The 15,928-nt window shown below is 32.6% G+C and overlaps 1 protein-coding gene across 1 annotated transcript; it reads left to right on the forward strand.

Annotated features, from left to right (window-relative positions):
- Positions 1 to 3,511: 3,511 nt before the first annotated feature.
- On the forward strand, positions 3,512 to 8,084 carry LOC131064953 (uncharacterized). Its single transcript, XM_059220926.1, has 5 exons — positions 3,512 to 3,910; positions 3,997 to 4,675; positions 6,230 to 6,469; positions 7,609 to 7,817; positions 7,983 to 8,084. The coding sequence occupies exons 1-5, from the start codon at positions 3,512 to 3,514 to the stop codon at positions 8,082 to 8,084; spliced, it is 1,629 nt and encodes a 542-aa protein (XP_059076909.1).
- Positions 8,085 to 15,928: the final 7,844 nt, after the last annotated feature.

Below are 15,928 nucleotides of genomic sequence, written 5' to 3' on the forward strand. Positions count from 1 at the left end.
AGTCTTGAACATAAACAATGGCAAGCAATGTTTAAGAAAATTTGGTCAAATGCTTTACAGCCTAAGAAGGCATATTTTAGATGGATTTTTACTTTACAAAAATTACCTTACAAAATGAAAATTTTTGACATTGAATTATGCACGTTGGAGGAAACTTGATTCAACTATATATATGTTCTTTGATTGTCTCTATGCAAAGGAAATAAGAAAAATGTTTTGTCTTGCTATAGTTCTTTGATTGTCTCTATGCAAAGGAAACAAGGAAAATGTTTTGTCTTGCTCTTAAAAATTGGAATATTAGTAAAATTACATATTCAAAGGAAATTCTTATTGGTTATATTATTAATTTAAATAAAGGACATAATCAGTTTTTGTTTTGTTTCTCAACTAATGTTTTATGGCATATTTGGAAGGCAATAAAGGAAGTAAGATTTAATGGGTTTAAAGAGGACACTTACCGTGTCATAGGAAAGACTCACTCTTTTTAATATTGTCATGCAGGTCACGATAATTATGGAGATGTCTAGAACCAAATTTATGAAGTTGTTAGAAGATGGAATAATAGCAGTCAATAGATAGAAGGTGAGGTATGGACACACTTCATCCTACAATCAATTCAATAACACACCGCACTACAAAGAATGGATAAAATTTCAAGAGAGCTACAATGAAACATCAGTTGTTAATAAAGAAAAAGAAGTTGGTACAAGGTTCCATATCAATCTTGGTGATGAACTATCAGCTATATCTCCTCCATTCGAATGGAGGGACTAGGATACATTAGGTCAAAGTAGGAATTACTAATTTGATTGCTGAGTTCTACTATGATGTACTTCAAATGTAAAATTTTTCTATGTTTGTATAAGTTTATTTTGATAGACTCTGATGTAATAGATGCAACATTATAAACAATATTGTAGAATGTTAGTTTGATAAATAATGTTTCCTTTTGATTATACACAACAACTAGAAGTAATAGTAGCATAGGTTGCCAATCCTAGTGCCTTTACAGTTATAGTAGTCAGTGGGGACTAATGATATTTGAACCAAATTTGTTTTGATATATAATCGTCATTTGCACTATATTTTATATAAAAAAACAACACGTTATGATCTAAAAACTAATTGCATCAAAAGACAGCATTAAAATTTTAAATGTAATGAACACGTGATGCATCTATATGTGTATATTATCTACACAGTTCTAGAATTTCCTATAATAACTGGACACTAAGATCCTCAAACGACTTTCGTGCAAGTGTTGTCGAAGTAACCAGCCAACAACCACTGTAAGAGAAGCGAGGAAAGCCACAGTGTCAGAGAATAACAATAATCTGAAAACTTTACCAAATATCATCTTGGCAGCTCCATAGTGTATACTCTCTTTGTCATCTTCAAATGTGACGGTGGCAATCAGTGATGCAACTACCATGTGTGTATTAACAGTATCTGTGTCAATCTCTTTCTTTGAGTCATTAGATTTAGGACTCGATTTTGTTATGGATTTTAGCTTTACACTCGACGTAATAGCTCCTGCAGATTTTGTAATTGGGGTTGTGTTGAGCTGCTGCAGATGCTATGGCAAGTGCACTCATGCCTTCATCATTCAGGGCATTAACGTCTACTTGCGTAGGTGAGAGAAGGTAATTGAATAGTCCTCCTCACAGGCTCAACAAAACCATCCTGCTGTTGACTTTTCTATTTGTCCTTGATGACAAGGCTCTTCGGTGGTAGTATGTGGGTTTTATTTGTCACATCATGTCAATCATTATTTCAGCCTATTTCACACTTTAACTCAATGATAGATCATGGTTGAGTTTGACTTGAGTCAGTTTACTTTTAACTCACGTGGCTGGCATTATGAGTTCATCCCGGATGTCAAAAGGAAATCTATTATGATTTGGGATATTCCGGACTTCAAAGAAAGCTCAGTTTATTTTGTTGATACTTTCTTTTCACTGCCAAAGCCCTTGTTGTTTTACCGCTTTCAGCTGAACTTGCTTGGTGATTTAGAACTGGGAGAATGCTTTGATGGTTATGTGTTTCTACTATTTCTTGCTCCCGTCTTTGCTCTGGACATTGATGGGTTTCTTGTCAAGGATAAAGACTTCTTAAATTAGATCTCTACACATGCTCACTACTGGTAATCTTATCGTTTTCTCTAATCACAGGTATGCACATAGTAATTTCATTTTGTGGAGAAATGATAAGTGTCAAAAGGAAATATGAAGCAAGTTTTTTAATGGTTCAGTTGCATATAACTATTTGTCCTTTCCTCATTTTCCAGCACTGTAGAAGCATAGTAACTATTTTTTTTTGTTTAAACGATTTGACAAAAGGTTAAGGGTTTCATTTTTACAGATTCAAAGGTAGTTATTGGAATCATATTGCAGATTCTTGTTAACCCTTTATGGGTTTGTTACTATGATTATATCAAGTGGTTTTGCAGGATGATTCGAGAAACTTTTAGAGATTTATCAAAGCAGTTATAAAGATTGTTTTAGTTGGTTACCCTATACGAGGGTTACTTTAGAAGATTTTATTATTCACCCTCCGGTTTTTAATCAAGGTTTTTCAGTGATATTGTGGGTACATATCAAGCATTTGTATTCTTATGAAAGGGTTCTTTTTGGATAGGATTTATTGAGAAGTTGATATTAAAATTAAACCCTACATGGGTGGTGGTCTGATCAATAAACTCAAAATCAGTTTGTTTTTAAGAGCAGTGGTTAACTGTCTGGTTCAGTTAATGCTTTGGATACATTTATATGTATGTATCAATTTCTAAAGAAGGGGATATATATATATGTAAATGTAGGTGAAGCTGAAGTGTGTTTTTAGTGGAAAGAAAGAAAAGTTGTATTATTTATTTTGAGATCTCTAATGTTGGCGGACTTACTGGATATCATATTTTTGCTTTGTAATAAAGGTTCATGATAAAGTAGTTGCAAAACAGATTGAAAATATATCATTATGAATCCACTCAAAAACTATTGAAAAGGATAGGGGTTGAAGCTCCTTGCAGCAGGGCTACTAAATTGGATGTATTGGTTGGTGTTTAAGATTAATAAAAGGATTGGAGTGTTTTTTTCCCTATGATGAAATCTAGTTGGATTTCGAGGGTTTTCACTCAGCACAAAAACTATGTCATGGTGTTGGTTTCTTAGTTATGTTTAGTACTCTGATATAGTTATTCCATTTTCTCTTATGTTTTTTTTTTCAGTCACATGTTGATGCAAGTTTTCCAAATGGACTCTTAGTTTTCAGTTTTTGTGGCCATCTTAGTATTGTTCTTATGAATTTAAAGATTTAGTGTACTCTGATTCACCCCCTCCCCCTCTCAGAGTACTCATTACTTCCAACAATTGGTATCAGAGCGTAGGGTCCTCATACGTTTGTCCTAGGATTGATCCTGGTTATTTTGGAAGTTGTCATGTCTCAAGCCGAAGGTGCCTTACTCACTAGAGCTCCTTTATTTGATGGCACAGATTACATTTTTTGGCAAGTTAGAATGGAAGCATTTATTCATTCTTTGGATGTCAGAATGTGGGAAGTTGTATCTAACAAGTATGATGTACCATCTATTGTACCTACTGATGCAAATGAAAAGACAAAATATGAATTGGATAAGAGAGCTCGCTTTGCAATTCTATGTGGGTTATCAAAAGAAGTATTTGTTAAAGTAATGTACTTCAAATCAGCCAATGAGGTATGGACAAATCTTGAATCCATTTATCAAGGTAATGAAAACGTTAAAGAATCAAAATTGATTACGTTAAAAACTCAGTTTGACGATTTGAAAATGAATAATGATGAGTCAGTGGCAAGTTATTTTCTTCGTATTGATGAAGTTGTAAATGCCCGAAAGGGTCTTGGTGAAGAAATTGATGAACATGATGTGGTTACAAAAGTAATTAGAACATTATTACCAAAATTTGAAACTAAGATATCTGCTCTTGAAGAAAAAAAAAATTCTCTAAAATGACTGTGCATCAGCTTCAAAGTACACTTACTGCTTATGAAATGAGAATTGGTAATACCCCTTCTACCTCTAAGGAAACAACTTTTAAAATTGAGAAACAGGAAGAGTGTGAGTCTGAATTATCTGATGTTTTTGAAACTTTACTGGTTAGGAAACTCATGAAGAAGTTTCAAGGAAAGTTTAAATGTTTTGGCTGTGGTAAAACTGGACACTTTGCAGCAAAATGTTCGTATTTAGATCTAAGTAAAGATGAGGATAAATCTGAAAAATCGTTTAAAAAACCTTGGAATCCTAATAAAAGGTTGAACAATTTTAAAAAGAAGAGTCTTATGTCAAAAGAAGAGACTAAAGATGAAGCTGATGAGTCAAATGATGATGGCTATGAAACACTATTTATGACAAAAGTTGAATTTGAAAAACCAGTTGCAGTAAAATCTGAACTAGATTCTGAAGTTGAAATAGAAGATGTAAATCTCAAAGAAGAGCTTCTTTGTGCTCTTCAAGAAGTAAAAAGAATTAAGAAACTTGTAATTTCTTATAAAGATTCCAATCAGATCTTACAACTTGATATAGTTAATGCAAACAAGGTTATTGAAACTCAGAGAAGTCTTATTGAAAGAAAAGAACAAGAAATTAGTACACTGCAAAAACAAGTATACACTCTTGAAAAACAACAACATTCTACTGAAAAAGGTGAAACTTCACATCAGAATTCTATAACAACAAACAGAAATCAGTTTCCAAATAACAGATTTTTCCATGGCTATTGTCGTTTTTGTAATCTATTTGGGCATAAAGTAAATACTTGCAGATTTGCTAGAGTTCCTATTTTTGGTCATAAATAGTCTTTTGGTTTTGTCAGAGACATAAGATGTTTTACATGTTATCAATATGGTCACACTTCTAAGTACTATAAAAAGTTACAAAAACCTGCAAAAATGTGGAGACCCAAACTTGAACAATCTATGCTTGTTCAAACAGCTCTAATATCTACCAAATCTTCTATTTGGGTTTTGGACAGTGGATGTTCTCATCATATGATAGGAGACAAAAACAAGTTTTCAGCCTTAGAAAATCATCCAAGAGGTTTTGTTAAATTTGGTGACAATACAAGTCTATACATTACTGGAATGGGAACAGTCATGATAAACAAAGACACTCCTATAAATGATGTCTATTATGTTGAAGGATTAAAGTATAACTTGCTAAGCATTAGTCAGATTTGTGATAGTGGACGTCAAGTTGTGTTTAATTCTTATGGATGTGTGATTAAAGAAAAGTCAGGGAAAATAATAGCAAATGGTTTTAGAACACCTGTTAATTTGTATCATTTGTCAGACTCCAAAAATCAAGAACAAAGTGCAGGCATGTGTCTTATGAGTTATATAGATGAAAATTGGTTATGGCATAAGAGATTTGGTCATGTTAATTTTGATAACATGGTCAGAATCAGCAAAAATGAAAATGTTTGAGGTCTACCTCTGATTAGTAGACCTACAAACTCTGTTTGCAGTGAATGTGTAAAAGGCAAACAAACTAAGTCATCTTTCAAATCTAAGGAGTTTCTGTCCTCAAGGCCACTAGAATTAGTTCACATAGATTTGTGTGGTCCTACGAAAACACAGTCACTGAATGGTGAAAAATATTTTATGTTGTTCGTAGATGACTACACCAAAATGGGATGGGTAACCTTTCTCAAGCATAAGTCAGAGGCTTTTGATAGGTTTAAAATATTTAGAAAAATGGTTGAAAAAGAGTCTGATTTGAAACTAAAATGCCTAAGATCAGATAAGGGAGGTGAGTTCACTTCTCAAGATTTTGTTGAGTATTGTGAAAATCATGGGATTAAAAGACAATACTCTGCTCCTCGGACTCCCCAACAAAATGGGGTAGTTGAAAGAAAAAACAGAACTGTAAAAGAAATGGCAAGAACTATGCTTAATGAATCTAATCTATCTGATAAATATTGGAAAGAAGTTGTTCATACAGCTGTGTATATATTAAACAAAGTACAAATCAGAATAAGAACAACTTGCACTCCTTATGAACTTTGGTATGGAAAAACAACATCTATTAAGCATTTTAGAATCTTTGGTTGTCAATGTTTTATCAAGAATGATTTTGAAAATCTTGATAGTTTCCATGCTAAATCTGATGAAGGAATTTTCTTAGGTTATTCTTCAAATAGCAAAGCATACAAGTGTTTTAATAAATTCTTGAATAAAATTGTTGAATTTGTTAATGTAGTATTCAATGAAAATCAGAATGTGATGAAAAATCAGATTCAAGATGTTGATGAGGAATCTAATTTAGAAGCTGGCAATGCCTCAACATCAAATGAACCAGTTGTTACCAAAGTAGATGAAACCAGCTCAAGTAAACAAGAGGAAGTTCCTAATTTTAAGGAAGATATACCTCAGAAAACACCTTCCAAGATAATTGCTAAACGACATCCTGAAACACTTGTGATTGGTGATAAAGATGCTGGTATAATAACTCGTAGAAAGGCAAAACAAATAGAACAAGCTCAGATTGCTAAGCATTTTTGTCTTTTAACAGATTTTGAACCACAAAATGTTTCTGAAGCCTTAAAAGATCAATCCTGGTTAAATGCAATGAAAGATGAAATTAATCAAATTGAGAAAAATAAAACATGGGAACTTGTTCCTCGTCCAGATGACAAAAATGTAATTGGGGATGGATTTTCAGGAATAAGTTAGATGAATCAGGAAAAGTTATTAGAAACAAAGCTAGATTTGTGTGCAAAGGGTATGCTCAACAAGAAGGGATATATTTTGGGGAAACTTTTGCTCCTGTAGCTCGTTTAGAATCCATTAGAATGTTTCTTGCATATGCCTCATTTAAGGAATTGACAGTGTACCAGATGGATGTTAAAACAACATTTTTTAATGGATATTTAGAAGAAGAGGTATATATGGAGCAACCAGAAGGTTTTGAATCTTCTGATTATATAGATCATGTTTACAAATTAAAGAAAGCACTTTATGGCTTGAAACAAGCACCACGTGCTTGGTATTCTAGACTTGATTCACATTTGATTTCTAAATGTTTTACTAAAGGCAGTGTTGATAGTACATTATATACTAAAGTTGTTAGTGATGATCTTCTGGCTATTGAAATCTACGTAGATGATATCATATTTGGATCTACAAATGATGAATTATCATAGAGTTTTTCAACTATTATGGAATCTGAATTTGAAATGTCAATGCTAGGACCTTTATATTTTTTCTTGGGTATCCAAGTATCACAACTAGAACATGGACATTTTATTTCACAAACTAAATATGCAAAAGAGATGTTAAAAAGGTTTCAGATGGACCAGTGTACTCATGTTGGTACACCTATGGAAACTGGGTGTAAGTTGGTTAAGGTTGATGATTCTCCACTTGTTGATCAAAGTAAATATCGGTCTATGGTGGGAAGCTTGCTCTATCTTACTACTTATAGACCTGACTTAATGCAAGTAGTTTGTTTGGTCTCATGCTATCAGTCTGCCCCTAGACAATCTCATCTAAATGCCGTAACACGAATTTTTAAATATATCCAAGGTACTCTGGACTTTGGTTTATGGTATCCAAAACATGGTGATTTTACATTGATAGGGTATACTGATGCTGACTGGGGAGGCTGTGTTGATGATCAATGCAGTACTAGTGGTGCAGCTTTCTTCCTTGGTGACCGGTTGGTTTCTTGGCACAGCAAGAAGCAAGACTATGTCACTTTGTCCACAGCTGAATCTAAGTACATTGCTGCCACAGCTTGTTGTACTCAAATGCTTTGGATGTCTTATCAGTTGGCAGATCTGGGTGTTGTGATATCAAAACCTATGACTATATTCTGTGACAATACCGGTGCTATTCAAATTTCAAAAAATCCTGTGATGCATTCCCGTACCAAACATGTTGCACTTAAATTGTAATTTTTACATGATCAAGTGACTGCAAATGAAATCATTCTTGTTCATGTTTCCTGCCAGGCACAAGTTGCAGACATTTTTACCAAAAATTTACCAAAGGATAAATTCATGTGGTTGCGTGATCGATTGGGCGTTTACTCTCAATCCTTTATTTCAACCTGATTTCTCTAGTATGGGGGAGCTTCTCACCATGCTCCCACCTAGGCCCTCTTTGTCCTTGCTGACAAAAAGGGGGAGAATGCTTGTCATGATGGTTCTGTTGCTCATATCTACTGTTTTAGATTTATACACAGATGCTTTGGTTCAGAGGTTGATGGTCAGATTGCTCACTCATATCTACTGTTTCAGATTTACACAGTTTCAATGTTCTATTGGTTCGGATTGGTTACAACTTGGTTTTCTGATTCTGATTCTTGACAATGATATCTTGGTTGTCAGTTTGATTTTTCAGTTCTTTCGGCAATATATTTTGCACTTGTACATCAAACTGCTTCAGTATGTCAAAAGTGCTTATGGTTCACTTAATAATTTGGTGAGTATTTGATTCCCAAGTCTGGATTACATGATATGGTTGATATACTTCTATCCCTCTGTTCAATGGTGGCTATGTTTTTGCCATCAAGGACAAAGGGGGAGTTTGTTGACTTTTCTATTTGTCCTTGATGACAAGGCTCTTCGGTGGTAGTATGTGGGTTTTATTTGCCACGTCATGTCAATCATTATTTTAGCCTATTTCACACTTTAACTCAATGATAGATCATGGTTGAGTTTGACTTGAGTTAGTTTACTTTTAACTCACGTGGCTAGCATTATGAGTTCATCCCGGATGTCAAAAGGAAATCTATTATGATTTGGGATATTCCGAACTTCAAAGAAAGCTCAGTTTATTTTGTTGATACTTTCTTTTCACTGCCAAAGCCCTTGTTGTTTTACCACTTTCAGCTGAACTTGCTTGGTGATTTAGAACTAGGAGAATGCTTTGATGGTTATGTGTTTCTACTATTTCTTGCTCCCATCTTTGCTCTGGACATTGATGGGTTTCTTGTCAAGGATAAAGACTTCTTCAATTAGATCTCTACACATGCTCACTGCTGGTAATCTTATCGTTTTCTCTAATCACAGGTATGCACACAGTAATTTCATTTTGAGGAGAAATGATAAGTGTCGAAAGGAAATATGAAGCAAGTTTTTTAATGGTTCATTTGCATATAACTATTTGTCCTTTCCTCATTTTCCAGCACTATAGAAGCATAGTAACTATTTTTTTTGTTTAAACGATTTGACAAAAGGTTAAGGGTTTCATTTTTACAGATTCAAAGGTAGTTATTGGAATCATATTGCAGATTCTTGTTAACCCTTTATGAGTTTGTTACTATGATTATATCAAATGGTTTTGTAGGATGATTCGAGAAATTTTTAGAGATTTATCAAAGTAGTTATAAAGATTGTTTTAGTTGGTTACCCTATACGAGGGTTACTTTAGAAGATTTTATTATTCACCCTCTAGTTTTTAATCAAGGTTTTTCAGTGATATTGTGGGTACATATCAAGCATTTGTATTCTTATGAAAGGGTTCTTTTTGGATAGGATTTATTGAGAAGTTGATATTAAAATTAAACCCTACATGGGTGGTGGTCTGATCAATAAACTCAAAATCAGTTTGTTTTTAAGAGTAGTGGTTAACTGTCTGGTTCAGTTAATGCTTTGGATACATTTATATGTATCATATTTTGGCGGACTTACTAGATATCATATTTTTAGTGGAAAGAAAGAAATGCTATATTATTTATTTTGAGATCTCTGATGTTGGCGGACTTACTAGATATCATATTTTTTGCTTTGTAATAAAGGTTCATGATAAAATAGTTGCAAAACAGATTGAAAATATATCATTATGAATCCACTCAAAAACTATTGAAAAGGATAGGGGTTGAAGCTCCTTGCAGCAGGGCTGCTAAATTGGACGTATTGGTTGGTGTTTAAGATTAATAAAAGGATTGGAGTGTTTTTTTCCCTATGATGAAATCTAGTTGGATTTCGAGGGTTTTCACTCAGCACAAAAACTGTGTCATGGTGTTGGTTTCTTAGTTATTTTTAGTACTCTAATACACTTATTCCATTTTCTCTTATGTTTTTTTTTCATTCACATGTTGATGCAAGTTTTTCAAATGGACTCTTAGTTTTCTGTTTTTGTGGCCATCTTAGTATTGTTCTTATGAATTTAAAGATTTAGTGTACTCTGATTCACCCCCTCCCCCTCTCAGAGTACTTGTTACTTCTAACACCTGCATCATATCTCTAATTATTCGAATAATCCTCCTCACAGGCTCTCAATTCTAAGATAATTCATGTGTGACCACATTTATTGTACTTCTTGTACCAAATCCTGAAGTTGTGCCTACTCATGACATTTTGAATTTAAATTATTGTATACAAAACAATGCAGGTTTGATATAGTTGGAAACTATGTTGCAAGTCTGAAATATCACCATTGTAGGTCCAAACAACCCCTTAAAGCCTCCTAAAACTCACTCTATGCAACCATGTTCGCCCCAAACAATGCCAAATAGCCTAAGATGCTCAACCATACCAATCAATACTAAAATACTGCAAGTCAATTTGCAAGTCCCCTCCAAGGTTGAGGGACGTTTTGGAGTCTTAGGGACGTTTGGGAGTCCCATTTGGCATTTCTAACACAAGAAACTTCTGAGAAATGACCCCTAGTGAGGAAACGTCTTGGAGACAGTGGAGGAAACGTGGAGGGACATTCTCTAGGTGATGTCTATTATTTGCAAATATTCTGTTATATTAATGTTAGAATTATATTAAAGTAAGAAATTATATTGTGCATGAAATAACAAAACAACAATATTATATACAATTATTCAAATAGGGTATAAGTATAATTTGTTTCTATTTAAATATATAAAGTTTATTTTGATTCTTAACGGATTATGTAAGAGCTTTTTACTAAAATGTATATTTAATTTAACTATTCAGATGTCTCAATTGATTTCCATGAACAAAGAAAGGAATATTTTAATGAAAATTTGTCACTAATTTATAAAAAAAAATTTCTAAGATTTTAAAAGAATATACTTTCACCCAAATTTGATTCTATTTACATGTCTATAGCACTAGATCTCCTTGGTATAAAATTTTGATATCCAACAACAATATATTACCATGTTGATTAATCTAGTTTTGGTCCTCATCACATGGATAAATTATACAGGCAACTTTTAAATTGGATCCAATCATCTATCACTTTTGCATATTTATTTTTTAATATTATCATTCAATCATCTAGTTTTTTATATTAATTAAGGGTATTGGGTGGTTTCACCATCAATTAAGCTATATTAGATTAAGGGAAAGGAGTTTTGTAATATGAAATTATAGTATAGGCACTTAAGGAAAAGTTGCAATGTGTTTACAAATGAAATTAGTAAATCAAGAGAGCTATTTTATTGAAAAAAGTGTTATTTCAATACAATTATAGATATTTTAAAGAAAATGTGTATTATTATCATTCAATTATAGGCACTTTGTTGAAACATGTGCAATCACTATAAAATTATAGTTAATTATGTTTAATGTGTTTATTACACATGCACTTCACTCAGTTCTTACATACAAATTTATGATATTAAAACTAACATTTGATTGATCTACAATTTATTTGAGATATGACTCTAGAATATCTTGAAATGGTGGTGAATGGATAGAGGTTAACACTCTACTTTAGTCTATATTTCCTGGTCAATTGTAGAGACAATTATAAATTTACATTATATATATTATGTATTACAAATTATTTGTTTGATCTTTATAAAAATATTTGACATATAGACCTACATATTTTTAATGTTTTGATATTGATATAAATATTTTTAAATAAAGTACGGAAGGGACCTAACTCGTTATAGATCTAACATTAACCATCAAACCAAAACTGAAACATTCAGACACAAGGATAACAAAACAGGGCAACCAGCCAAACAGCATAGTTGGAGCCAAATAGATTACATCTTGTTTTAAAACTGAACTTTGAAACTTCTTGTCAACCATCCTATCCTTAGGTGACATTTTTGAAGTTAAACAATTGTCCAAATAGATTCATTTATACAATCAGAACAATGCTGACCCGAAGACAAAGGTGGGTCAATAATATCAAAGACAAACATCAATATTACGAATAGAAATAGCAGAACTAGTATTAGCAATAGTAGCAGCATTACCAATTTAGAAGTATTAGCAGAATCATTACCAATGGTGTTACAATAGTTTGTCATTGATGTCAAATGAATATACAGTTTGTATGCATTCATCAGATTTTGATCAGATATAGAAACATTTACCAGTGATACATGATCCTGTTGTTTGGATTGCATAGTCGAATAACACTCTTTTAATTTTTTATGAAGTGGTATCGGCATTATGAGTCGTTGAAGTAACTTGTATTACACATCATTTTTTGGTTTTTTGGGGTTTTATTCTTGATTGGAATCTGTGAATAGATTCAAAATGAATACACAAAAAGCATTGTAATGTTAGATCATAAGTAATAATGCACAGAAAGTTTTGGCTCAAACGCACAAGAATGATTATTTTTAGAAAAATGACTGAAATGTTTATGTTTGATTGGTTGATCAGCTTCCTTTTGACAATATTACATTTTTCATTGATCGATGCATTGATTATATGTTATACAGACTTTCAATGGTTCTTTAGAGTCCATCTCCTATTAATGTAGGCAGTCACCATACTGAAAAATAAGAAGGTACAATGAGAAAGGAGTTGGGATAATTGGCAGCGGTTAGATGATTGGTTGCAACTCCCTAACTATACTAACCATATGCATTTGTTTGATTCATTTGGACGACTCTATTTAAGGACATTCACTTGAATTGTTTGTTGTCGGCGATATGTATGTGATATGAAAAGAAAAACATGTTGATGATAAAACAATATGCGAAGTAAAGAGATTCCTTATTGAGTGAACGTGTGAAGGTGATTGCATCTGTGTTGTAAAATCATCCGAATTGTGCTCATGTAATCTTTGAATGGTAGTAAAATCACCAGCTTCCAAAGCAAGGAAGAGTTCACTATTCATCCTGTTCTTAATTTTTCTGCTTGCCTACAAGAATGCGCTAAAAAAATCACAGGGAACGCAAGAAAAGTCCGCTGTAACTGCGGGGATCCGATACAGTTATTACAGAGGAAAGGAAGTTCGTAAAAATGAAATAAAAAAGCAAATTAAGGTGGAGGAAAGACGTTGGCTTGAATATTTATGGATACCTAGATTGTTTTCACTATTGAATTCACCCATACATAACGATGGGTGAAGAGAGTACGGTGTTTGAATGGCATAAAAGTATAGGAGACACCATGCAGTTTCTAGATTTGATTGTGTGATTTTACTACCATTCAAAGATGGCATAAAAGTATAGCAGACACACCAAAATGATGTGATTTGCGTCGAAAATGCCGCAGACCGCAAAACATAATTTTAGACACGCAACATCCATTTCATTCGATTACTACTCCCACTACTAAAAATTTATTACGATAATCTATAAAGACAAGATTTTCTAAAATAGTTTATATTTTAATCTTCAAAGTGATAAACATAGTAATATGATAGTTGGTTGTGCAAAAATTATTTGCACCATATAGTTATTATTAAGTTTAAACAGAGGTAAGAATTAATTAATAAGTAATCAGCATTTTAAACAAGACATGCAAAGCATCATTGTTTCTACCAATGTTGTGTTGGTAGATGGTGGAAGGCGGAGAATGTGGGAAAGTGTGTTGAAATGTTGAATGGAGTTTTATGGGAAGTGGTTAATGTTTTGGTCACAAGGTCTATTGTTTGGTACATAGATTGAAAATGCAGACCAATTTATGCATTGACGAGATTAGTAGAGTTGTAATATTATGTTGTCCTACTGTGAGCAGGATATATGTAGCATTATTAGCATTTTTAGGTGCATTATTATTTACTTGCATTGAATATTTGTTTCCAATTATCATTTGTATTGGTTGTTTTCTGTATGTGTAGTAGTCAAAATAGAATAAAAGTGTGAAACAATGTCATTTTGAAAGATTGCTAGAGGAAGCAAAAGACCTGATTTGTATCATTTTTATTGAAAATAAAGGTCAAGTGAATAAATGAAAATTTATTGCACAATTGCATCATAGCGAGAAGAGGACAAATTTTTACACTTGTAGAAAACAATGTAATGAACACTAAGTCCTTGAACTTACAAATTTATTATCAAAATAACTTTTGTACATGCTTACAAATTTATTAACAAAATAACTTTTGTACATGCTTAAAGCTTTGGTGTCATTACCATCATTTCCTTTCTTCCTATATTTTTCCCAATGTCCTTAGTTTTCTCTGTTTGCTGAACATGCATAGAATATCAAAGCTACAAGATTTCCACAATCTATTCAAATCTTGTATGCAGTTTCTGGATTTGATTGTGTGAGAAATTTTTGACCATCAACATTTCGAATCACACTCTGTGATTCATTATCGAGATGCAAGAGAGTTCAAGGAGTTGAAAGATAATGCAACTTTTCAACTCCTTGAACTCTCTTGCATTCTGATGATGAATCACGGAGTGTGATTCAAAACGTTGATGGTCAAAAAAAATTCCCACACAATCAAATCTAGAAAATACATACAAGATACATAGAATATGCAAACAAAAGGGGGTGTTGAGCCTATCTTTTTTTCATTTTCTTATCTTTGAAAGTTTTGATTGACTTGGAAGGCTCTGTTGTACATGTTGAAAGGTTGTAGGCATTTTTGCCCATTTTGTAGATCAATATATCATTACAACTTTTTGTGGATCCTTTTCATGATGTGGTGTATTATAGCATAGTGTATTCCATGAGGCATAATTTAATGACAAAGAAGGATACCATCTGCAACAACAAAAAAATTCAAAGAAACCCTGCACTATAATACAAGGATACTAAGCAATCAAATTTCAATCTAAGTTTACTAATTAATATTTGTTCATGATAATAGATTGGGTTATGATTTTGCTTTACTTGTAAATATAATGAAAATGTGGAAACAATGTAATGCAGGTGCAACTAATAAAATCCATTTTCTAAGACATTGTATAAGTAACTTATAATAGAAGATTTGATATACCTTTTTTCAGGTTATATTGCAATGGCATGTTGAGGGTTTAATGAAGAGGGACAAAAGGAGAACATTTATGGCACTTTGAAGATTTGTAAGAGGTTAATTACATGTAACTAACTGAGAACTTCTGTGAAGTAGATATAGCACAAAGCAGATTTTTAATTACCAGTAATTTAAGAGTAATGATTAAGCACAAAATAAAGAATATATATGTTGTTTTTAAATTTTGAATGGATGCAATAATGTATTAATTTATAATGGTAAACTGACCTGTGCATTTGGTGCAGGTGTTTGTAATGGAGGTGGGTATTTGAGCATAGTTTATTTGATGATGCATTATTTAATGAGAAAGGAGGATAGCATCTGCAACTAAAAATCGAAAGAAAACCTATATTAGAATACGAAGATTGTGAGCAGTGAAATATGAATATAAGTTTATCATCAATTGGCTTGAAGACACTTAGATTTTAATCTGATGGAGGTGTCTTCATATTTGTATGCTAGAAAGATTGCACTGACTGCAACAAGCTTTAATGACTTTGTTGCTATCATTTGTCTTGAGACATATCTATGAAAGATATTGATTTTGTTTGAAGTAAGAAGAGAAGAAAGCAAAGTTTTCATCATGAGCATTATAGCAAGTAATAGGTACAAAATAAAGAAGCTATGATGTTTTGGAATTTTGAATGTACGCAGTAATTAATTAACTTGTAAGAGAAAACCTACTTGTAGAGCAGTAGTATTGCATTTAGCAAAAATTAATGTGCACTTTCCATCAAGTGGGCTAGAGGAGAATTATGTTATTAATGTGCTTTAGCAATTGTTCTACAATAAAAAC

Source organism: Cryptomeria japonica, chromosome 5 (assembly GCF_030272615.1).
Source record: "Cryptomeria japonica chromosome 5, Sugi_1.0, whole genome shotgun sequence".
In the NCBI taxonomy this organism is placed as follows: Eukaryota; Viridiplantae; Streptophyta; class Pinopsida; order Cupressales; family Cupressaceae; genus Cryptomeria; species Cryptomeria japonica.

Coding starts and splice junctions, on each gene's coding strand:
- LOC131064953 (XM_059220926.1), top strand. CDS start 3,512: ATGGAAGCATTTATTCATTCTTTGGATGTCAGAATGTGGGAAGTTGTA. Junction 6,470..7,608: donor GATTGGTGATAAAGATGCTG/GTATAATAACTC, acceptor TTACATTGATAG/GGTATACTGATGCTGACTGG. Junction 7,818..7,982: donor AGTTGGCAGATCTGGGTGTT/GTGATATCAAAA, acceptor GTTTCCTGCCAG/GCACAAGTTGCAGACATTTT.